Source organism: Salvia hispanica, chromosome 1 (genome assembly GCF_029641045.1).
Source record: "Salvia hispanica isolate PSC_SH4W2 chromosome 1, Shi_PSC_v1, whole genome shotgun sequence".
Lineage (NCBI taxonomy): Eukaryota > Viridiplantae > Streptophyta > Magnoliopsida > Lamiales > Lamiaceae > Salvia > Salvia hispanica.
The window spans coordinates 11,456,179-11,480,792 of NC_142692.1; the positions used below are offsets into that span (position 1 = coordinate 11,456,179).

The 24,614-nt window shown below is 37.6% G+C and overlaps 3 protein-coding genes, 1 non-coding gene and 1 pseudogene across 6 annotated transcripts; 3 read left to right on the forward strand and 2 right to left on the reverse strand.

Annotated features, from left to right (window-relative positions):
• The first annotated feature begins 352 nt into the window (after window positions 1-352).
• Window positions 353-2,147, forward strand: LOC125223585 (EKC/KEOPS complex subunit tprkb-like protein). Its single transcript, XM_048126789.2, has 6 exons — window positions 353-543; window positions 1,098-1,164; window positions 1,259-1,381; window positions 1,450-1,533; window positions 1,617-1,703; window positions 1,819-2,147. The coding sequence occupies exons 1-6, from the start codon at window positions 470-472 to the stop codon at window positions 1,903-1,905; spliced, it is 522 nt and encodes a 173-aa protein (XP_047982746.1). The 5' UTR covers window positions 353-469; the 3' UTR covers window positions 1,906-2,147.
• Window positions 2,148-3,776: 1,629 nt separating this feature from the next.
• LOC125217885 (disease resistance protein RGA2-like) lies at window positions 3,777-9,447 on the forward strand (annotated as a pseudogene). Its single transcript, XR_007175833.2, has 3 exons — window positions 3,777-7,371; window positions 7,497-7,605; window positions 8,833-9,447. The product of XR_007175833.2 is annotated as a disease resistance protein RGA2-like (transcript).
• Window positions 9,448-13,923: 4,476 nt separating this feature from the next.
• On the reverse strand, window positions 13,924-15,975 carry LOC125219713 (cold-regulated protein 28-like). Its single transcript, XM_048121758.2, has 4 exons — window positions 15,758-15,975; window positions 15,085-15,231; window positions 14,782-14,980; window positions 13,924-14,430 (listed from the first exon to the last, which is right to left on the reverse strand). The coding sequence occupies exons 2-4, from the start codon at window positions 15,217-15,219 to the stop codon at window positions 14,333-14,335; spliced, it is 432 nt and encodes a 143-aa protein (XP_047977715.1). The 5' UTR covers window positions 15,220-15,231; window positions 15,758-15,975; the 3' UTR covers window positions 13,924-14,332.
• Window positions 15,976-20,162: 4,187 nt separating this feature from the next.
• DJ1C (Class I glutamine amidotransferase-like superfamily protein) lies at window positions 20,163-23,283 on the reverse strand. 2 transcript variants are annotated; one of them, XM_048119503.2, is made up of 8 exons: window positions 23,011-23,283; window positions 22,710-22,910; window positions 22,413-22,562; window positions 22,153-22,332; window positions 21,742-21,819; window positions 21,407-21,607; window positions 21,029-21,166; window positions 20,163-20,756 (listed from the first exon to the last, which is right to left on the reverse strand). In XM_048119503.2, the coding sequence occupies exons 1-8, from the start codon at window positions 23,230-23,232 to the stop codon at window positions 20,550-20,552; spliced, it is 1,377 nt and encodes a 458-aa protein (XP_047975460.1). In that variant the 5' UTR covers window positions 23,233-23,283; the 3' UTR covers window positions 20,163-20,549. The 2 variants fall into 2 exon arrangements, with proteins under 2 accessions (XP_047975460.1, XP_047975461.1); XM_048119504.2 differs by lacking the exon at window positions 22,153-22,332.
• A 63-nt stretch (window positions 23,284-23,346) lies between these two features.
• TRNAR-UCU (transfer RNA arginine (anticodon UCU)) lies at window positions 23,347-23,419 on the forward strand. Its single transcript has one exon. It is a non-coding gene; the product is annotated as a tRNA-Arg (tRNA).
• Window positions 23,420-24,614: the final 1,195 nt, after the last annotated feature.

Consider the following 24,614-nt stretch of genomic DNA (forward strand, 5'->3'; position numbering starts at 1 on the left):
AAATTTTGTTATTGTTTTATTTTACTACTAGTATGTAATTTTCCCACATTTTTGTACCACTTTTATTTATGATTTTCTCATTCAAGTTTGTATTAATTTTTATTTTGATATGATTATATGACCATACATTTTTGTACCATTCTCTTATTCAAATATTATTTGCTTATATTTAATCATTTAATTTATGTATTTCGTTGTCATTGAGTTTCTGTTTTGTTAAATTTATATTATTTTCCCACAGCGACTTTGACAAAAAAAATGTCTTATTTAATTTCCATCATTTCCCCCTACAATTTTGGTACCAGTAGTGGAGTATAGTTTTTTTATTGTTATATTAATATGATTTTCTCATTCAAATTTGAACTGCCCATTTAATAGAAACCCTAGCACAGTGAAGCTCGTCGTTGAAATCGTCTCCTAAAACCCCAAACCCCAAATCCACTATAATTCTTCGCTTACGAACGCATAAATGAAGAGCTTCGAGATCGGGATCGGTGGTGTCTCTCTTTCTCTCGCTCTCTTCGTCGATGTTACTAATTCCAAGTACGTTACTCCATTTTATCTTTCCTCCTAATTTCATTAATTTGCTTCTCAATCTATTAGAGATACTTAATTTGGCATCTTTTTTGTTTGCATATAACTTCCATAGAGAAGAAGATAGAAATTTGCTGTTGTTTCTAGCCAATACCTGACTGCTTCTGAGATAATTCGAAGATAGAATTTTGCTGTTGTTTCTAGCCAATACCTGACTGCTTCTGAGAGAATTCGAAGATAGAAATTAACTGGTGTTTCTAGCCAATACCTGACTGCTTCTGAGAGAATTCGAAGATAGAAATTAACTGGTGTTTCTAGCCAATACCTGGTTCTCAGATAATTCATTGATTAGCCAGTTTCTGGTTCTGAGATAATAATGACTGAGTGTGTATAAATTTCTAATTGGACATAATGTCATCCATTAATTTGGTTAGAAAGGTTTATGAAACTCCAAGACATATAGTGAGAGATTGTTTGAATCTGCCATTTGAATTTTTTATTGAGGAGATGCAGATTCTAGCTGCTGGTAACAGGTAATGATGAAACTTGGTTTTCGTGTGCAGAGAGCTTCTTGAGTTGATGCAAGCAGGGACTTTGGAACCAGAAGTAGCATTTCTGAATGCTTCACTTGTAAGTACAGATTGTTGTATTATTGATACTTGTGGACTTGTGGACTTGTGGACTTGTGGAATATCTGTGATATTCATGACTTGCAATTGGACAGGTGCCCGATGTTTTCCCTGTTCTTGCTGCTGCATACAAGACGCTTGTAGCAAAATCACGAGAGTCTCTCACTACCCGCACTCTTCATTCGGAGCTTGTCTACAATTACTCGGGCTCCAAACATGTAAGAATGCTGTGCTTCTTTGTGTTAGTCTTCTGGAACTCCGCTTGAGTTATTTTCTTTTGAACCAGATATCAGAGTCCTTGAAGAGGTGCGGCATATCAGACAGCACCACGTACATCCTCGCAGCTCGCTTTGGTGCTTCATCTGATGAGGTGAGACCATTGGAATGAAAATTAATGGATCTTCAAACTGTCATTCTCTTTTCTTTGTTAAATGATAGCTGTTGTTTTGGCAGATGACAGCCATAAATGGACTTATAAAAGGGACAGAAATAGGGTTGGAGGAATTGGAAACACGAGCTGACCGAGCTCAGATACACAAGGTTTGTTCATCACATCTGCTCATCACATCTTAGTTTCCATAATTTATTGCTCCAGAAAACATGATTGTTTAAACATGTTGTATTGTTGTTGCTCATATGCTGGTTTTGATCTCAGCACTACAAAATATCAGTGCCGGAGTTGGGGATATCTTCAGTGTCGGATGCTATTGTATGCAGGATCTCTGCGCGTGATGCTTTGTAAGAAAAGCGCTCAGTTTGTTCTGTGATTGTAACATTTTCTTCCTTCCATTGACACTCAATTTGTAACAAGATTACAAATGTAAGTTATATTGTTTCTCTCCCCAGATTTACTGGTTTCTATAGCATATTGTGGAAGAACAATTACGTAATGTGTTTCCTGATGATATAGTATCTGGTAGTGCCACATTACTTGGATTTGTTAACCAAATTTTGATATAGTTATTAATTTCATGTCATTTTTAATTTTTTATGTTTTAAAAGTTGAAGAGAAAGAAAGATGATTTGATATAAAGTGATTGGAAAAGTGAAGTAAAAAATTTCATCTCAGACTCTTTTGTTTACTGTAGTTTGCATTTGAATATTTGGATTTTGTGAATATCTATGCAAGTTTGTTTTGGTTTAGAAAAGAGTTTAATATATAAAAGTGAGACTGATGCTCTAGTAGTAACATTTTCTATCTAATTTCCTTCACATTTCTTAAAACTTGTGCCGATCAAATGTTAATATATTTCATGGATAGTAACATTTTCTATCTAATTTCCTTCACATTTCTTAAAACTTGTGCCGATCAAATGTTAATATATTTCATGGATGTAGGGAGCATATATATGCATATGTGAATTTAAAACTGTAATGAATTCCCTATCTTTTTTTCTTCCTATATATTCCATTAAATTTTTCTCAATCTTCTAACTTCTTTTCTCCTACAAATTTTCTTGACTTTCTCCACTAAATTTGTCTAATGGTTTGCATAACTTTGTATAGACACTGAAACAACGATTCCTATGTTTAGAGGCTGTAAGAGCTCACGATGTTCGTGTATAAGACCTTGATTGGGGTGGCTGAAGTCGCATTTTTCTAGAACATATATTGGATTTAAACTTTGATTAACTTCGTTTACGTTGCAGTCTTGAAGAATGATAACTCTCTGTGTTAGAGAAGTTGTATAACATTATTTGTATTTTTGTTTTTGGCAACAGGATGGCGTATATATTCAACTCATTGTTTTATCATGACAACATGTGTTATAAATAAAAGCCGTGTTATTTTTTTTATCACTAATTGAATAGATAAATCATTCTTAAATATTGGTACTCTTTTTGTCCATATCTTCTATCATGCATCTCACTCTTTATTACTATTATTTTTTTAAATAAACCTCATATTTCACTAATTATTTAAGTTTTATTATTTAAAAATAGAAGTCACATTCCATTAATTTGTTTTTATTTTTCATCTAATTTTGTATTTCTTAAAACTCGATAATCTCAAAATATTTTAGATAATTTCTTTTATATTTCTTGAAATTCATACAAATTAAACTGAAATATATATATTTATTTTATTTTAATCTAACTTACGAAATCGATAACATAGAACGAATTACTGCAAGTCGAACTAAATTAGTGGAACAGTTTTACTATTGAATCGAAACTTAAATTGGGCTTCAAGATAAGAATTGAAATATACTTAAACTGGAAAATGGAAAAGAAATCCCCGTGATCAAGGAAAATCAACACAAGAAAAGAATTAATTGATCACACTGTGTATAGAATATGCTACTCCAAAATTCTAACTTACTGTAGTAGTCTAGTCTAAAATTGTAATTTACCATAAGTAGCACATATTACACCTATAAGTGCATGTTAATCAGTAGCATTATCCATTCCGTAATAGTATATAGTATGGTACAATTCTCGATCCTTTTATGAACAAATTTTAAAAAAATGAGTTGTCGGCAAGAATTAAAATGATAGGAGTAGTATGAAAATGAAAGCAGAGTATCTTGAATGGAAGGCTACACGTAAAGTGTAAAGTATAAACTATACTGCAGCTCACCTCAATTATTCTTATAACTTTCAATTGCAGCTCTCTCTTTCTCTCTATACCAATTCATCCATTTCTCTTTGACTCTTTCTGAATCAGTTACAATCTCAAACAATGGAAGGAGAAGCTGTCGCCGCAGTCATTAAAGTTTTAGTTCAAAACCTCATCGACCATTCTAAGAAAGAAATCTCACTAGTCCGAGGTCTCGAAAAAGATGCAGCAAAGCTAGCTGGGAGTTTAGATACGATCCAGCAATTGTTGAACGATGCTGAGAGCCGTACTATTCCCGGTGGGGCTGTCAAAAGCTGGCTGAGGAAGCTCGAAGACGTGGCCTTCGATGCTGACAATGTTTTGGATGAACTCAACTATCATCTTCTCTCCAAACAAATCAAGTCCATTAAGCCCATGAAAGAAAAGGTACTCTCATGCTTCTCATCCTTGAGTCATATTGAGCATCCCAGAAATATAGCTCTTAAAATCCAAGAAATCAAATGAGAATTTGGAGTATGTTCGAAAAGAGGGAGCTGAGCTTGGCCTCAAAGAGAGGCTTGCCAACGATGTGCCAAAATTGCCTCATGCTGCTTTTGAAACCGATTCCTTCTCACATGATCCAATTTTCATTGGAAGAGATGAGTTGGTGTCAGAAATAGTTGAGGTTATTAACACTCGTATCACAACTGATGAACGTATAATTTCTATCATTGCCATTGTGGGAATGGGAGGATTGGGGCAGACAACCTTGACTAGGAATGTCTTCCATCATCCAAAGATAAAAACTCACTTTGGTTCACATATTTGGGTGCATGTTTCTCAAATTTTTGATTCAATCACTCTTTTCAAGAAAATCCTTAAATGCTTAATTTCTACTGATAAAGTTGAAGTTGAGAGTAGGGCAGATATTATGAAAAAGCTTTTAGAAGCTTTGAAAGACAAAATTTATCTTCTCATTCTTGATGACATATGGAATCAAGATCGTCCAAAATGGGATGATTTTATCAATTCTTTGGTTGGCGTCACTTCTACCAAGAGGAATGCAATTGTTATTACCACTAGAAATATGGAAGTCGCTTCAACTGTGCAATCACTTCATACACATGAGCTCAAAGGGTTATCACATGAAGATTGTTGGTCGATAATCAAAGCAAAAACTTTTGGAAAAGTGGATATTCCGTTAGAGTTTGAGGCTATAGGGAGGAAGATTGCAACAAGATGGCAAGGTTTGCTATTAGCGGCCAATGTAGTTGGTGGAGCACTATGCAATAAATCTGAAGGAGAATGGATCTTGATCGAAGAGAAATGACTTTCGTACAATGAAGGGGATCATATCACAAAGATTTTGAAGTTGAGCTTTGATAATTTGTCTCTGCCGTCACTCAAGAAATGTTTTGCATTTTGTTCAATTTTTCCTAAAGGTCGCAAAATCAAAAGTGAGGAACTGATTGAGTTTTGGATGGCAGAAGGATTTCTTGAACCTAATGGAACCAATGAGATAGAGTTCTTCTGAACAACTCTCTACTACAAGTTGCAAAATTAGATGATTATGGAAATGTAGAGAGTTGTGTGATGCACGATCTTGTGCATGATCTCGCATGTTCAATTTCAGGTTCTTCTAATAATACAGAAGGCGGGAGCCGAGTGAGATACATGATTCATGATGAAGAAAGTCGTATTACAAAAGAAGTGGCAAAATATTTGCGTACGTTATTGTTCGAGGGACACATTTATCGTAACAAGTTTGTAGATTTCGAGCGTCTACATACTTTAGTTCTTGCAGATGATTGGTGTACTAAGTTGCCAAGTTCGATAAGGAAGTTGATACATTTAAGGAAACTTGATATTTCGTCGACGAGTATCAATTATTTGCCAGACTGGAACTGGATTGGAGAACTCCATCAGATGCAAACAATAAACGCAAATTTAAGAGGATTGGAACTGCCTAGTGCTCTGAAGTACTTGATTAATTTAAGGCATCTTTATATCGATTCCTTTGCAAAGTTGCCTGCTGAGATTGGGAGTTTAACTTCTCTCCAGACGCTAGAGTATTTTAGAGTTGGCGACAAGAATGGATGGAAAATCAAAGAGATCGGGAGTTTGAATGATCTCAAGGGGAAACTGAAAATTTTTAGCCTTGAAAAGGTTGAAAACAAGGAAGAGGCTGAGAAAGCAAGTCAATCTAACAAGTCAAAATTATTGAAGTTGCATTTGTCATGGAACATGTATGGAGGTGGTGATACTCCAAATGATAAGAATGTGTTGGAAGGTCTTCAACCACACTCAAATCTAAAAAAGTTAGCGATTGAAGGATTCAATGGAAAAAAATTTCCATCATGGACCCAGAAGATGGCAGTTGAAAATGTACCTCAAGGTTGTTGGGTACCACTTAACAAGTTGATTGAGATAAAACTCTACGAGTGCTCAAAATGTGAAGAAATCCCAATGTTTGGGCATTTGCCAAATCTCAAGTCTCTCTGGTTAGAAGGATTGACAAATTTGAAGTTCATAAATTCTTCTTTCTATGGATTAGTGAATGAGGAGACACATATTGTTTTTCTAGCTCTAGAAAAACTCGTATTGCATAACATGCCTAATCTTGCAGAGTGGGCAGAAGTAGAATCTCCATGTGCAACTGATGTCACGGTATTTCCTAACCTTCAACACTTACAGATCTCTTGGTGCAAGCAATTGACGAGTTTTCCTAATCAATCAGAGTCATGCCTCAAAAGTTTGGTAGTCAGGGAGACTGGGAGCATGCCATTAACATGCATATTCAAGACAAAATTAAAGTTACTAATAGAGCTTTGCATAGAAAGAATATATGGTCTAGAATATCTCCCAAATTGGTTATTCTATAACAATCCCAATCTCTTGGAGTTAACTATAAGAAGGTGTTCCAATTTGAGAGAATTACCAGATGGTCTAGGCACCCTCAATTCTTTGGAGATGTTGAGTATAAGCGACTGTCCAAATTTGGAACGAATAGCAAATATTGGTGCACAACATTCACAAGGAAGCCTCACATGCCTTCAAAGGATGAAGATTTATGAATGCGAAGCTTTGCTGTATTTTCCATGGGAAATGGTAGGATCCTTGCTTGAGGTACTGGAGTTTGAGAATTTAAGTAGCCTAAAGAATTTACCCGAAATAATTGACTGGCTGCCGAAATTGCCTCGTCTATCACATTTAGATATTATTGGTGTTTCTCAATTTATGGCCAAATTTTCTTGTAATAGGTTAACAATAGATGTTAGTATGGGGGGATCTGTGGAGACCGTTGATGGCTTATTGCAAATATGCAACTTCCACTCAACTGAGGAATTAGAATTGAAAGGGAGGGAAGCTTGGGGAAATTTGCCAGAATCAATTCAACATCTCACCTCTACTGGTTGGTTAGAGATAGAGAATTATGGAATGGAAGAGTTGCCTGAATGGTTGGGGAACCTCTCATCTCTATGGAGATTGCATATATTTAATTGCAAGAAGTTAAGGTGTCTACATGCGCTGCGGGGCCTCACATCACTTGTTTTCTTATATATTAAGGGTTGCCCTGAAATAAGTTATGAACAACAAAGTGATGCAGATGATTCCCAATGGCCCAACATTTCCCATATTTACTACATTGAGATTGATGGACACAACATAGGTGAGTATGAATACATTTTCTTGTTTCATTTTATATAAACAGTTGCATTTCTATCTCCTCATCACCACATTATATTGACATATTGATTTAACCTTTTCTCCATTAAATCTTGTTGTGTTTGATAGTTGAAGAGAGAATACTTGAAGAGAGAAGGAGAAAATATACTCAGAGTTTGATGAGTAGGTGCCTCTAAAGTGTCCATTTGAATTGCTCAACCTTTCTTCATGTTTACTGGTAAGAAACCTCACAGTGCAATGTGTATCAACATTTCTGCTCATTTTCAGTTGTGGCAATAAGAGGAGTTATCCATTGCTCGATTTTGCTGCATTGCTCTGCTCCCACTACTATCTATATGCTAGAAGAATATACTGATTTATGAAAAGAAAAATATTATTATATATGTTTCTTAAAAATATAAACTTTTTCCTTTTCAGTACAAATGAGTAAATCATTAAGCCAGAAATTGAAGCTAGCTTTTTCCCATATAAAAAATGAAGGCAGCACGATTTGAAACATTATACATGGGTATTACAGCGATTCAAGCACACCTAAAACCTCAGACATTTTTGGTGTTAATCCTTCAACTATACTCAGACATAGCAGAGCTTGTAACAATCCACATTGTAAAGATAAACTAAATGAGAGCTTGTAACAATCCACATCGTAAAGATAAACTCACGAATTGTTACGGATATGTGCATATTTTATTGATGCCATTTATCGAAAAACAAGAATCAAAGGGCCGTCTACCATACAGGTTTGAGAGCAAACATGATTGGATACTTTTATCTTCCCCACTAAGATTTTTGTGCAATGTTGCCCCTTCCCAGAGAAATTAGAATACAAATGAAGCTATGGGCCGGGTGTGTGTTGGCCAAGCTGTAGAGAGTAATGCTTGAGGCCAAAGGTCCCGAGTTCAATTCCACCGAGGCACGGTCTTTAAATTTATGTTTGTTACCCATGAAAAAAATAGAACACAGATCAAGCAAGTAATCACAAATTATGAGAATCATCAAGAGGCTTATCATATCCCAGAGTTTCAATCCATCTTATTAAACGATGGATTAGCTTTATACTCCATCTGTCCCTTTAGCGTTGTTATATTTTCCTTTTTTGAGTTTTCCCATTAAATTTGGCTAATTTTCTTACTCATTTAATATTTAATAAGAAAAATGGCTAGATGTTAAGGAAGTAAGCTGAGTATGCCAAATTTACTTGTGAACAAGTGGTTGTCCAAGCTTCCTTTGCGCATGAACTCATATACCGAAATCCTGTTGTCTGCGTTGCAGCTATATTCAACAAGTTTGATCAAATTCGGGTGAAAAATCGTAATGGATAAAAAGTAGATACAATAGTAATCATATTTTTATGTTTTGTTTTATGGAGTATTATAGTATTCATCATGTTTTATGTTTTATACAGGAATTGCATCTCATTAGTATCATCTCTTGTGTTATACAGGGATTCCGTTGACAGAACTACGTAGATTGCTGAATTCAAGTAACCCTGCTCTTCTTATCTTTTATATTCTAGCTTTGTTCTCTTTGGTTTATGGTAGATACATAATTTTGTATGTAAATTCCTGGTCCAATATTATCTAGGACTCCTTTGGCTCTGGCAATGATATTTAGGATTGTGATTATGAAGAAATAAATATGCAGGTTTTTTGTGTTGTGATTGGAAACACCAAAGAATATGTTAGAATTCAAATTTCAAGTTAAAAGTCAAATAGATATGAACATGCAATGTTTGGATTTAATTGCAATTTTGGTGCTAGTCATTTTTAGTAGACCAATTTGCAAGACTTAAGTTGCACACAGTTATACCTAAATGGTTAACTGAACGCTGTACACAATGTTTTCGTGTTTCATTTTGATTAAGAAGAAGAAGAAGAAGCTAGAGAAGAAGCATCAGCTAAATAAGAAGAAGAAAGTAAAAGGGGAAAGAATTTGTGTTTAAGTTTGAGGTGCTTCCAAAGAGCGAGAAGATGAAGAAGGAATTATTGTCCATTAAACATTTCTTCATATTCACACTAGTAAGATTCATGTTTGACATATGATTGTAGAGAATGTGGATATATACATTTTGTTTGAGACATCATCATTATGTTTTCCTTTACTTCTTCAGACTTTAAATTGCATATTTAAATTTCCCAACAGGTTTGGCATTTATTTATGTTGTGTGTATTCTTATACTGCAAAGTGGTAGCAGAAGAAGATGAAGCAAAGAAGTATGTTAGAGCATCGTCAAAATTCGTATACCAAGAGAGTTTGACAGTTGTACTAATTTTATTCATGATTATTGCTTGAAAATTGTAAGATGTATTTAACAAGTTTGGATTGATTTTGTTGTTGTATTTTATTGAACAAGCTCCTATGTTTTGTTGTTAATGTTGGTCCTTTGTCTGTCTAACTATTAGATTATGCTCTCCTGCAGGCTGATTGAGGTCAAAAAATTTACGCCCTGATATTAATTGAAGCAAAACAGCTTCAAAATCATACACATTGCATATCGTGGTCAAGTGACCGGTTCATAAAAAAACAGAAGCCTTGAAAAGGACAGCCGGAGCTGTATCTAAACATGGTAACTAAGTAGGTTTAGAGAAGTAACTGAAGCTCAGAAAATAATTGAGCTGAGTTTGTGCACAAGGTGTAGAGTAAAAGTGAGTTACAACTTGGTGTTAAAAGTCCTGGAATCCTCAATCAAAACCAAAATTTAGTGTAAGCAATCTAAAAGAATGTACTTACTCTTAATATCTTGATGTATGACTGGTATTTCCAAGTCATGCAAGAAGGCAATATATAGCTCTTGCAGCACCTATAGCCACTCTGACTCTTGTAGCCCAATTGAGGGAGTTATTCCCTCCTACCAAAACACAAGAATTGACATTTATGAACATCAAAATCCACATTTTAAAGAGCAACTCCTAAATCGCAACGGATAAGTGCATATTTTGTTGAGACAGAGGAAGCACTATTTTATCTACTAGGCTGTGTTCTAGAGGAACATCTCCCAACAACCAAATAATCCTTCCCCCGACAGCATGTCTGGGTGAAAGTTTTTAGTATCTTTTATTAAATTGACAATCTTCCATGAGACTGGAGGTTTGACATTGGCAAAACACTTGATTCTTAGAAGTGCCGATTATAATTTATGACCACATCTTCAATTTATTTTCGATTTTAGGGCTGAAACTCAAGTCACTCAACATCTGAAAGTTTTGATCTGCCAAAACCAATCAACACCACTCAAATTAAACTAAACACACACACACACACACACACTAAACACACACAAAGGGTAAAGCCCAATTCAAAAAACTTTGATCGATTAAACAATAGTAAACTAGTAAAAATTGTAGGGGTTGGCAGCGGAAGCGCTCACATAAATCAATTACAAATAATTCAGATCTATTTAGCGGATTATTTAGACAAATTCTATTCGCGTAATTATCTCACGTATCATGCTCATAACTCAAATAATAACATGCTTTAAATTAATTGAAACCTAAAACATGCTTTTCTAAGGTTCAACCATTATACCTTGATGATTCTTCAAAGAATCGAAGATAGCTAGCGCCTTCTCCACATGAAGAACTTTAGTACAAAACCACAGATCTTCTGACTGGTTCCCGGACTGTGAACTGATATCAGGGTGGGCTGATCTCACCAGTGCACTAGGACTTAAATAGAGAAGACAGAAATCCTTTCCCACGGAGGAGAAGAATTCGACCACTCCTAGGAATAGGGGGGGCCGAAAATTTTGAATGAAAATTAAGTATATTTTCTGTCTCCTTTATCCTCCTATTTATAATAAGTCACATATTGACCCAGTCAGGGATCTATGGAAGACTTTGGATATGGGCTCTTCCAATTAGCTTTTTACTAATTAAATTAAACCCAATTTAATATAAGCTTAAAATTGGAATATTACGAGCAGCCACTACAGAAGTAATATTGCACTCCCCATCCAAATCCGAAATTATAAGTACTTCGGGTTTCCATTAGTTTATATTTATTTCCCGCGCTTAAGATAGAAACATCAATTAATTAATTATTGTCTGCTATGGACTTAATTAATTAATATCTTATTTATTCCAAGAGAGGACTAAGCAAGAAAATCTTATTTATTATTCATAGAGTAATTAAACTCCAACTAGCTAGGTTCCGAATAATAAAACCTTATTTCAAGCTTCTCTTGAGGATGTTATCAAACGAGACTCACCTCGCGCATGATTCAACATAATAGCAATCCTAGCACCGCTAGATATTAATCACCACTACCCAATATACCAGGCTTATTGGGTTGCGAAAAACCCGCACCATTTGGTAAGTCAAAGTAGTGCATAATCAATACCGTATGCTCAATGCTAACGTACATTGATTGAGAAATAATTTACGAGACCTCGTCTTTCAGTAGATAGCATAAAGACTGTCTCGCTGTTAGATCCATTCAGTGCTATACCACACCAATGTCATCTTATTTCAGTAAGGCTTAGAAATAATCGGTCTGACATTGCAACCTTTCACGATAGGTAGTCTAAGCCTATCTAGGCTGTGAAATTATTCTTTTTCTTTGTTTAGAACTGACCGTGTTACCTTAAAGTGAACGACGCCCACAACCGGTCTACTAAAACAAAGACTTAGACTTTGTTAAGTTACTTATACATTTAAATATGCAATAAACATCCATTAAATGTAAAATATAACAATATTATGACAAAAATAATCTGTTTATTCATTTGGAAATTAAAATAAGAGTTTTAACAGTATTCAATCACTCGAAAGGTGATTTCCAGTATACAAACTCTAACAAAAATTGCAGTGGAGATCAGCACAACGCAGATATGAACAAAACAATACAGAATTTATAAAAATAAAAATAAAAAATTGCTTAGGATTAAAGCTGAAAGTGAAACGAGAAGTGACATCAGTTGAACTACTTGAGCTGCTGAAGCTTTCACGTAGGGAAGTTAGCGATCTTCATCGACATTATATTTTCCCTCTCTTTTTTGTTTACATTACGTGATCATGATGTGCTTATTTATTTGTGTTTTTTTAAAGGCATTAATGACCGTAATTTAATTGTTTTGGCGCTACTTTGGTTGCCAGTCTAGGATATTAGATGCTATACTCTGTTTGTGTGTTAATTCACTTTTCTGTTTTGTTTGGAAAATAACCACGAAAATGTTATAATTTGAATGATTTAAGGATTTGCTTGAGATTAATCAAAAATTATTTACTTAAATTATGATGTGACTTTATAGGCATGGGGATCCCACTTCGAAACTACTTCGGCTTGCCTAAAATAGAAGAAAAGTAAATGAGATATTCTTTTACGGACATATTGAGTAGTAGTATATTAGTATAAGAGAGCCCCTATCGAAAATCTTTTCTGCGTCCACCTTTGAATATATTAAACGACAAGTTTATTTCATAACTTGAGAGATATAAAAATTGATAATCTTCCATGAGAATGCGAATTAAGACACTTTCTTTTCCAATTTCATGGGTCTTCATACAAAATTTAAAGTTATGATGATCATTTCTAATTTCAATCATAACCAAAATGCCATTATAAACATTTAATTAAAATTTGGAAAGTGAAAAGGCTCTGAGAGAAATAATATAAATGCTATTTCCTCCGTCTATTGTTCACATTTTCATTTTGGGTTATCCAGAGAATGTTGTCCACATTTACTTTTTTAACTCATGCTCAACTACTTTGTTAAATTCACATTTTGATATAAAACTAATACTCCCTTCGTCCCATAAAAATATGTCATATTTCCTTTTTCGCCCGCCCCATAGAAATAGTCCATATCCATTTATGAAAACATTTTTCTCCTTCTTTTTCCTTTATCATTTATGGGTCCTACAAATCCACTATACAATTTCAACTATTTTTTCTCATTCCCTCTTAATTTACCAATTACTTCATCCGTCCGTCATTAGGAGTCTCATTTCTTGGCTACACAGATTTTAAGAAATGTTAAGAAAAATGAGTGAAAAAAAAGTTAGTGGAATAAGGGTCCCACTTGTATATATTAGTTTTAAATGAAATGTGAGTGAAGGTGGGACCCTATTATCATTTATATTAAAAGTGAAACGGAATTCCTATTCGCGGACGGATTAAAATGGAAAAACGGGACTCCTAATCGCGGATGGAGAGAGTATACATTAAAACTCGTGCCGATCATAAATGACCTATTTCTATGAGACGGAGGGAGTATAAAAGTAGAAGCGTGGAACCCTACACTCTACTAGTAACTTTTTTATTCCAATTTCCTTCATATTTTTAAAACTCGTGCCTATCAAATGTAGACAATATTTCATGGACGATGGGAGTAATGCTGATTCTAGCTGCTGGCAACAAGCCAACAAGCAATGCTGAAACTTAGTTTTTGTGTGCAGAGAGCTTCTTGAGTTGATGCAAGCAGGGACTTTCTTGCTTTTTTTGATAATTATCAGAAACATAAAATGGTGACGTTCTTGAAAGAACGAAACACAAAACTAGATAATACTAGTACATCACAATTCTCACTAGCAAGAATCGGAAGAAAGGGCTAACATATTAGCCATTTCACATTAAAATATAATCTGTCCACCGATGAAGGGCAGTATAAATATATACATGACTCTTCGCCATGCACATATACAAATATTACCTACAAACAAATCTTACTTTTACACCAAATCTCGTCAAATAAACGAATCGATGTCGGAAGCCAAGATTATGGTATATCACATTACGCAAAACTTTTAAACAAACCAAACCTGGATCTGACTCCTAAATTTGGGCAAGACGAATATCAAAGAATAGCTGGCTAGTGGCAACCACTCTTGCGTAGTTGTCATCTTTCAAAAGCAGCAAATTTCAAGTTGGAAGGATGATGATGATCTCAAAGGTTAGCCTACAAGATTAGAGCTGTCATTTTTCTCTATAGAAAGAAAGAATTACTTCACTTATCCGCTAACATAATCTTCGTTCTTTTCACACGATATTCAGTATCTGAGTTTGACTGATTGTCTTCATCAACAAAATTCTGACCTGTACCCTCTGCAAGAATCCAATAACTTAAATCATATTTCTGCCGTTAAAGTAAAAAGAAAATAGACCAGGGCAAGATTCTGAATGACTCAATACAACACAAACTAGAAAGTGATAGTACATTTTAGAGCATGATTTGCACTGGACTCAACTCAACAGCACATCTTGTTCTTATGTATCAGTACATTGTTGTTATTAAAGCATGTATAGTCTTGTGCTCCCTAAAACTACAAAGTATGCATGAGATAGCAAACTGCCATATCACTCACACAGCAACAAACACTTCAAGAATTTATAAACTCCTTATTTGACTCAATATAGAAAAAGCCAATCTCATTGACAAGAATGAGTTCAAATCACCTCTATGGGAGTCATGCAAATCACAGTTAGGCTTAACAACTTCCCCAACATTCTCTGCTTTACAAAGCGTCCAAGGTTCTGGTGCATGAGCTGATATAGTAGGACGTTTATTATGGCCAATGGAATCAACTGAAACATGGGAAAGAGGATAACCCCTATTGCACTTAATCTTCCAACATCCATGCAACCGACCAGCCAACTGGAACACATAAATATCATCAAAAGAATTGCATATGCAATCATAGTAACAAAATGAAATGCTCCAGTATCATTAAATGTGTGCTTAGAAGTAATATTATGCACATTTATTTGATCTATTAGGGTAGTGCTTTTTTCTTCCCCGTCCTGATCAAGCAAACTAATTGACTGGTGCAGTTGTTTAACAAATGAGAGTTCCAAATGTTGGAGAAATAAGTTGTGCTTCTGATCAGTCCACATCGTGTTGACTTCCTGCAGGAACAATGATCATTCTTTACATAATTATGAGAGAGAGCATTTCAAAATAGTACTCCAATAAAATTCCTTCAGTTCCGTGTGCAATAAAGAGATTAGAACAAAGCGTAAAGCAAATCTTCCACATCTCTACGACCTGAATCTGAAACTCCCAAATCTCTTCTTCCACTATAAAATTTCGATATTATTCCAGATTAGGAGGAACCATCCATCAACTAGTCTCATTTACTAGTATTATACAAAATTCCTTCGCCCTGCTCCGCCTCTCCGAATCAACAGATAAATTTTGGATTTCATTCCAGATTGCAGATACAAGACTTGTTTTTCCCACACAACAGCACATGATAAAATCTGGCGGCAAACTCAGAAATCTACTATGAAACTATTGAAGTACTCCACATACTAAACATAAACTTCACCATAGAATAATCCTTCCCAATTTCTCACAGGAAATCAAAAGAATAAGTAAAAAACAAAGACCATCGCGAAGGGACGAAAATCGAGAGGGAAGAAACGCAATTACCGAGAATCGGTGCAAAATATGTTTGGAAATCTGAGTAGTCAAAGTGGAATAAGCACAAGAAATATCCAGCGTTGGCGGCGGAGAGCACTAGACTCAGTTTGTTTTGCTTTGCATATAAAAGTGCACAGCCAAAAGGGCGATCGTATTTGTAAATCGTCACACGGAAAGGGAAGAGAATTATAAGGGGGGAGAGAGAGGAGGTCGGTAGTTCCACATAGAGAAGACACTTGCGCGTAAAAGAAGGTAGGGTGCCACGTCAGATTTAAATATCTTCGGCAGTTGTGAGCCAGATGGAATATTTAGAGCATCTCCAATAGCGGCTAGCCCATCGGCTAGCCGATTCGCGTCGCTAGCTAGTCGGCTAGTTGAACTATTGGAAACGGCCAGCCGCATTTCGGCGAAGAAACCGGCAAGCGCACGCCGATTTGATGGCGTTGGCTGCCATTGTGGCGTGTCGATCGGCCAGCGCCCATTTTTCATTTTTTTTAATTTTTTTTTGAAAAACTAAATATACGCGATTTTAGTTTCATTTTCATTTGCACCACTTGTTTTAACGAGTTTTCTCTCTCTCTAAATTTTTTTACAAGAGCAACATCGAGCGATGGACAACAACAACGAGTCCAGTCCGACGACGAGCGGATCTCAGACTCCCACGGTACCCGTGGGATCTGGATGGGGCCAGATGGGCGGGCAGATGAGTCAAGGGTTTAACCTCCCTTGGCAACAGTTGATGAGGATGATGGCGGGAGCGCAGGGGAGATGCAGTGGGGGATGTCGGGCGGGGGGCAGGCAACGCCAGGGTGGGGAGGTATGCCCCAGATGCAGCAGCAGATGCTGCAATAGATGATGGGGATGATGCCGGTATGGCAGGGAGGGATGCATCCCGGTATGCATCCCCGGGATGCAGGGGTCACCGGGAGGGGACATGGTCTATCGTCCCTCTCTTGATTTTTTGACGGCTTCGTCTCACACGTTGACCCAAGTGGAGACGCAGTTCACTGGGGATGACCTTTTGTCATTGCATGAGATGTGATCGATATCGGGGAGGCGGACACTCCTGTTCCAGCGGGTCGGGCCGCGGCGAAGAAGAAGAAGAAGACCAAGGGGAAGAGCAAGGTAGTCGGCGAGTCGTCGCGGCCCGCTATTCACGACACCCCCACGCGGAGGAAGTGGACGGATGATGAGTACGTCGGCGTGGCCAAGGCGTGGTTGTCGATTTGCGACGATCCGCTGGTTGGGGGAAGAGCAAGGTGGTCGGCGAGTCGTCGCAGCCCGCTGTTCACGACACCCCCACGCGGAGGAAGTGGACGGAGGATGAGTACGTCGGCGTGGCTAAGGCGTGGTAACGCATCGGAAGGAACTGCTCGCACGGAAAGGACTACAGCAGGGAGAAGTGCCGGAAGGGGTGGGAACGCATCAGGGCCGCGGTAGGGGACTTATAAGGAGTTCACCTTCTGGGAATGCTATCAGGTGCTGAAGGACTCCGAGAAGTTCCGGGCGGGGTGCGACGCTGGGTGGCCGAAGAAGCAGAGGCTGAACTATTCCGGCGATTATAGCGGCAGCAGCGGCGGATCTCACGACCTCCCCCTGGATGCTGGATGCTGAGGAGTTTCCGTCCCCTCCATCCTTTGCTCGTCGCCCTCGCCCGGTTGGCCAAAAGCGGGCGCAACAGGCAGCGAAGGGAGGATCCCCCTATTGCCCCAGGAGGTCATCTCGGCACACCCCCCCCACGCGCGTACACCTTATTCTCGCGTCAAAAAACGGAGGAACGGATGTACAATGTCTTCCAAGAGTGGAGGGCCGCAACTGACCCACGTAGAAGGGGTTTCTTCAATCGATGCTCGAGAACATGCAGGTGGATTTGGATGCCACGAGGGCACTAGTGGGGGGCTCAGACGTGGGCGCAGATACCCCGGGTGGCGGCGGTGAGGACGGCGGCGACGATAAGGAGTAGAAAACGGCAGGGCTCGTGTGTGGAAGCCCGTTTTTTTCTTTAAAAAAAATCATTTATTTTTTTTTATCTATATACCTTTTTTTTAATGAAATGAGTAAATTTTTCCGTATATGTCTCGTAAATTTAATTCCGTAATTTTCATAAATTTAATTCCGTAAATGTAGTTGGTTTTGAATTATTTTTATTGCGGCTAGCCTGTGGCTGGCCTCAAGCTAGCCTATTTGATTAAAATGCTGATGTGACAGGTGGAATTTTAGTGCTGATGACGTGGCAGAGAGAGTGTGGCTGGCATATTGTCACTGGAGATGCTCTTAGTCCCATGAATTTCGATTCATAATTACTACAAATGGTGGTAAAGAGATCTACATTCCACCAACTCACCCCACTTATATATTATGTAAAACTAGTAACGTTCATATATCATTAACTTTCTCCTAAACTCTTTTTTTAATATTTCTTAAAACTAATATCGGTTCATATATCATTAACTTTCTCCTAAACTCTTTTTTTTAAATATTTTTTAAAATTAATATCGGATAGGAATGAAACTCCTATTTATAATTGGGTGCGTTATTGCGTATGAGACGGTTGTTGGTACTGATGTGATGAGGCTATGAGGGGCCCTTTTCGAACTTTTCATATCATCTTTAATACACATAATCATTTCTATCGGCCAACATTATATTTTATACGTTGATATTTTCCTTTCAATAATATACTTTATAAAGAAAGAAAGAAAAAGACGTAAAAAAAAAATGCAAAATTGGTTTATCTTCTTCAGTTGAATTGTATCTCAATTCGTAAGAACATTAATTAACTCTTTATCAGCAAATTAAGTCAACTATACCTGGACTAACAATAAAATCACGAGGGTGTTCGGTTTACAAGATTGTACGTTGAAATAAATATATAATGTGTTAGGTTAATGAGATTCAATCTCACAATTCAATCATAAATGGATAATCATACAATAATTAGTCATAGCTTACTCTCCGTGACTAAAATAATCTCACAACTCAATCCTAAATTATATCTTAGTATTATTTTATCTAAGAAACCGTACACCACCATAATATATGAAACAAGCTGTTGGAGACAGCGAGGTAGACGACAGCTTTGGATCGAATTCGAAGGATGGTTCTTCCGGCGGTTAGTCCAGGCCTCGTCGCGAAGGATGTCCGGGGCAGGGACCACGAATTCTGCTTGTAGAGGGCCGAGGGGGCTCCACGGCGGAGGCGTGGTGGCGCTGACTGGGACATGGAGCAATAACTTTTAATTGGTGGGATGAGTTGTGTGGGTGCTGGACCCGTTTCGTCCGACGTGGCGTTTCTAACCGTTTTATGACTTTATCCACTCGCCTCGTATTGCCCAGATCCGGCAACGCTAGAATACTAGAGGTGTTCACTTTTCTAAATAATCAAATGATAATTATGTAGTACTATATCTGATAATAATAATAATTATGATTTTTAAGTCATTAGATTTATTGACCAATAATGTCAATATAAATTATATAATATCACATTTAATCCCGATTGACATTTTTATGAACCAAGTTAAAATATACAATAATCTCAGTTGACATCAATAATAGTATATTTTAATCTTGGTGGCTTATTCTCCGTATTCAGTCATTCATATTAGGCAGTATTAGTTGTTATCCACCAATATAGTGATACTAGTATTTTAGTATGACCCTTTACGTTAATCATTTATAATTTTTTCGGGAGTCTTAGGCTTAATAAATATTTTAGTATTTTAATTTCATTATTTTAAGAAAATTCAATCATTTTAATTTCTTTTATTTCTTTTTAGTTTTGTAGTATGACTTAATAAATATAAATGGTAAAATAAGAAAGAGAATAATATTCCCCCTCTTACTTTACTATTTCTTCAATCTGTGACCAGGACTCCTAATGGCGAACAGATGAAATAATATTTTTCTTCACTCTCGTGCTGAAAATAAATATCTCAACTAAATGAGTAATATGCATGATCCACATTAAAAGAGATATATTTACATCTCATTTTAGAGGGATAAAAAAGACACACCCTCATTATTTGGATGTATTTATCATAATGATCACAATTCAAATACAAATTGGATGTAATTATGTGATTACATTCTATGTCCATAACAATGTTTTTAATTTTCTTCTTTGATCGTCTATAAAAATCAGTCATTTTAACCTTTTATGCTTTTTCTGTCATAAATCATTTTGAAAGAATCTTTTTTTCACGATTTTTTTTTTGAAAGATAAGAATGCTCATTTCTATAGAAACTTTTTCGAACCATTCCCCCATGCCATGGAATATTTTTATTTCTTCTTTCGATAAAACTATCTCTATTAGTTGTTGTTTTTTTTTGAGAAATTAACCCCCCTTAACATAAATCAATCTCTAAGGAAATAATTCATTCGCAATATTCAGAAACTAAAGTATGCCTCAAGATGGAAGATGTAAATCATACTACTAGACAAATTATGTGAATCATACATCGTCGAAACTAATAAGGAAACTAATTCCAGAAAGGCCCCTTTTGGATTGCTTTCTATAGTAGACCATAAATCTAAGCAAGGATACCAACAAAGGTAGCAAAAAATAGAGCCAAATGAAGGAAAACAGACCGACTGATATATCCGACAATACTTCCATTTCCGGTGAGCATTGCTTCACACACGACAGGATGAGGGTACACCGCACCATAAGATCATCACTAGGGTCTAGGGCCGATCCGCTGATTCTTTAAATCCAGCATTTACACAGAACCCGAGCTTTCTCCACCCAAGAAGAAATAATGAGATGCTCATCATGAGTTTTGGATCATCTGGCGTCATCTCATCTAGGGTACTCAAAAACGAGACCCTCTGCCACACTCCTTGCTCTTGCTGACCCGAAAAGCTTACCTACAATAGCGAGTCCGAAATCCGTTGCAGTGGCAAGTCCCCTGCCAGTGATTACCTTGCCATCAATAACTACTCGGACACCACTCACAGCATCGTCAAGCATGCTCATGACGGAGGGATGAGCTGTTGCTTTCTTACCCTGTATAAGTTGAGCAAGTATTATAGTTTGACGTGTATTAGAAATTTAGCAGAAAACAAATCATGAAAGCAGAGAAGAAAACATACGAACGGATTGTCTACCCACCTTGTCACCATGTGTGCCGATTCAGACAGGGATTTTCATTAATATTTTTTACTTATCAAATACAATTACATGGAGATTAGGCAGCTATTCATATTAGCCATTCAACCCTAAGCCAACTCTTATAAGGATACAGCTGAAAGATAGAAATTGATTAAAGTGACTATTACCATTAGCAGTCCTTGTTTCTGAAGAATGGTAGGCGAAGAACAGATAGCTCCTAATATTCTTCCAGATAGTTGTTGTTCTTTCAACATTTTCTTTACAATTCTAGACCTCTGTAGCCGCTCAACCCCCAAAGTTCCTCCCTGAAATTGACAAGCGAGCATTGACTTAGGAAACACAAAAACAAGGCCAGAAGCAAATAATTCTTCTTTCATGTAGCTTGGGGAGGATTGAACATAAATAATGTAAACATGCAAAAGATTGAGTTGCACGATTCCTGGCCATGCTCCAACAGCAGATAAATATGAAGATGCAAAAGAAGCTAAGACATAGTTGAAATCACATGAATGAAGAAAAGGGTGGTATGAATTTTGAAACCTTACAGGCAGGATTATCAGATCATGAACTGAATCTGCAGCAGCGCTAATCGCCTTGTCTGCCATTATTTTTGTTCCACTGGATGCTACAACCTGCAACGATTTTTCCACTGAAGCAACTACAACATTTGCTTTTGCTCGTCGTAGAATATCTACAACGGTCACCACTTCAATTTCTTCACAACCATTAGCAATCGGAATCAGAACCTACAACATTTTCCAAAACCAACATTTGAAGTTCTTTAAATGCTAAATAAATCGATGAGAAAGTTAAATGATAAAAAGATTCAAGTAGTGATTGCAGAAGATATTAGGGTATCATAGGTAGCTAAAATTCTTACCTGAGGAGGGTGATCAGAAGACCACGAAACTTCGTTAAACTCTTCCTTCCTAGAGTTACCATCAGCAGCATTCAATAGCTGTCCAACAAGACAAGAAAAATATTATCTCAAGCTGATAATGCTGAAAGCAAAAATACAATTTTATGAACTAGCCAGAAAACAAAATAAAATTTCCAGGACAAGAAAACTTTAGCAGCTCTTCACCTAAATTCTATTTGGTTGTTGATAATTGCAGTATATCCAGCTCTGAGGTGAAATACAACATTCAATTTTGAACTACATCATAATTAGACACATACTTAAAGAATCACATTTAAGATGTCCTTAAAAAAGTAGCTAGGCTATTATAATGCTTATGACATGCATATGTTTCAGTTATTATCTAAACGAAGGTGATTCAGATACTCTTACCAAAGTGGCAGCAATTTCCTCGGTCACCAAGGCACCGAATAGCTGTTCCACTAGCGACAGAGAAAACTCAAAACAAGTGCCAGGGCCTCGACTAGTTGTCAGCTCTCCCGAAATTTGTAAATTTGATTTAACGGACCAAAAGGTGGGTAGTTTGTCCATAAACGCAGGGTGACAAGTTGTCTAACCACATATACTATGAGCTCAAACGTACAAAGAGAAAGAATATAAGTAAGAGTTGGCCATCAAACAATTGGAATTACCTGTTTCCTCTTAAGTAGACCCCAGGGCAAAAGTGCAACCGCTGGAGCAGCACAAATTGCAGCATATAACCTCTTTGCCTCCGCCTGTTTTGTTGTTATATCCCGAAGAAGTTGGCAGTCCCTTAAGCGTGCAGAGCCTGGCATTCCTCCCTAATCACACACAACAAAGTCTAGTGACAACCAGGAACTTCAAATATTGTATACCAATTAGAACAAAACCAAAGCTATATAACCAATAAAGCTCAAATGAAAAAATCAATTTCAAACAGATAAACAAAAGTCAGTATATAAACACACCGGCAGGGCAACAAGATCGAAGGTCTGATCAGAGCAAGCAGAGATAAAGGCGTCAGCGAGCAGTCTGGTGCCACCAGCAGCCTCAACCTCCAGCTGCTCCTCGACGGAAGCCACCGTGACATGGGCTCCTGACCGCCGCAAAACATCAATCATTATCACCGCTTCCATCTCTTCCGTTCCGAACCCAATTGGGACCAGAACCTATCACATAGCATGTCTCCTTACAAGGGGCTGAACAATTATAGTGTAAAAGACAACCAAACTAGCAGTAAGAAACTTTAAAATCTTAGTCAAATGGCACCTTCTTCAGAGGAGCTGGAGACAAGGTCTCGGGAGTTGGTGAGATAATTCCGGTGGGTTTTTTGGAGCGTTGTTTAACGACGGGTTTCTCCTGCGTTTGACAGTTCCGTATTGATCCATAAACCGACAAGGTTGATGATATTACTGCGGCATAGACGGCTACCGGCTTCTTCGGAGCCGCCACCGGAGAAAGAGGCGGTAGTGTTAGTGACCTCAGCGCCATTTTTTTTTGGTTATCTTTGCTGAAATTGCTAATCTATCTATTCTTCTATTTTTCCCTTTTAGGGGACACATATTTTATAACTTTGTAGGATAACAAGTAAATTGATGGACAGTAGCGCCCGTGGCCTAATGGATAAGGCGTCTGACTTCTAATCAGGCGATTGTGGGTTCGAGTCCCACCGGGCGTGATCTATTTTTACTCAAAACCGGAAATAATTGTAGGGAGGTCATCCCCACCGTGACTTGGTCGGATTTGGCCGGCGGCTCCTAGTCGCTGGCCACCAAATGTGAGGAAGACCGAGCCAACCACCGTCCTCGGGCGCGGCAGGCTCGTCAGCCAAAGCTGCCGCTACACGACAAGGTCGGCAGCCTGGCACCAGCCTGCGCCTGATCCGCCTTGTCTCGACATGCTTTGTCTCGACTTGCCGGTCAATGCCAGCACGTGCCTCGGAAGGCACGAGAGTGCAGGATCGGCGTGGACCACACGTGCCCTAGTCCACGCGCCAACAAACTTGGGGCAGTGTGCGCACGCGCTTAGTCCTAGTCACGCGCGTGGCAGACCGCGTGGCTTTTCCATCCCGTACTGGCCTGCTTCGCCCGACCATGATGCGGAGATGGCTTGGTCAAGGCCGTAACAAACCAAGGGTCTTTCGACACCTTGAGTTCACCACCTACCCCCTCGGTGTATACACGTCATATGGACGGGGCCATGTGCTAGACGACACCCCTGCCCGAGGTCAACCAAGTACTTCCCTACACACACCGTGGCGATGTCAAGGCCCACTCGTGGGATTCCCCGTCAAGAGTTCCGACCGCAGCCAACCTTGCTTGGTCCTGCTCAAGGTTGATATTAGGGCATGATCCAACTCCGGTATGGAGTTTTTTGTAATAGTTAGACTAGATGTTAGGCTAGTCGACCATGGGCTTGTCCATGGCTTTCCCGCACCTAGATTCCATGTATAGGGTTAGGTGTGTGCGGATCCAACCACGAGGCCACTGCCTTCGTGTGACTTCTTGTACCCCCATTTCCTTGCACTTTTAATTTTACCTATTGAAACACCAAAAAAAAAAAAAATGAAAGGGAAAAACAATTGATATCTACGTTTGTAATTTGTATTCAAATAAATCTAAGTTTATCACCACCCAACCATCCACTTTTTTAATATTTAATTCATTTTTATTTTTTTTACATCATCAATATTCATCCAACCTAATCAAATATAATTTCATGGTTTATTAATGACCACCCAACCACCCTATTATATATTTATTTTTTCATAATATTATTATTACATGAAATACTTATTATTGTAAATATGAAATTTTATCAATAAAGGAATCTAAAAAATATGAAATTTTATCAAACAAGGATTATAGGAGGAG

Coding starts and splice junctions, on each gene's coding strand:
- LOC125223585 (XM_048126789.2), top strand. CDS start 470: ATGAAGAGCTTCGAGATCGGGATCGGTGGTGTCTCTCTTTCTCTCGCT. Junction 1,382..1,449: donor ATTACTCGGGCTCCAAACAT/GTAAGAATGCTG, acceptor CTTTTGAACCAG/ATATCAGAGTCCTTGAAGAG. Junction 1,704..1,818: donor ACCGAGCTCAGATACACAAG/GTTTGTTCATCA, acceptor TTTTGATCTCAG/CACTACAAAATATCAGTGCC.
- LOC125219713 (XM_048121758.2), bottom strand. CDS start 15,219: ATGTGGACTGATCAGAAGCACAACTTATTTCTCCAACATTTGGAACTC. Junction 14,981..15,084: donor CCCTAATAGATCAAATAAAT/GTGCATAATATT, acceptor TATGTGTTCCAG/TTGGCTGGTCGGTTGCATGG. Junction 14,431..14,781: donor TTTGCATGACTCCCATAGAG/GTGATTTGAACT, acceptor GGATTCTTGCAG/AGGGTACAGGTCAGAATTTT.
- DJ1C (XM_048119503.2), bottom strand. CDS start 23,232: ATGGCGCTGAGGTCACTAACACTACCGCCTCTTTCTCCGGTGGCGGCT. Junction 22,333..22,412: donor GTCTACTTAAGAGGAAACAG/GTAATTCCAATT, acceptor ATATGTGGTTAG/ACAACTTGTCACCCTGCGTT. Junction 21,608..21,741: donor CTTCTGATCACCCTCCTCAG/GTAAGAATTTTA, acceptor AAAATGTTGTAG/GTTCTGATTCCGATTGCTAA.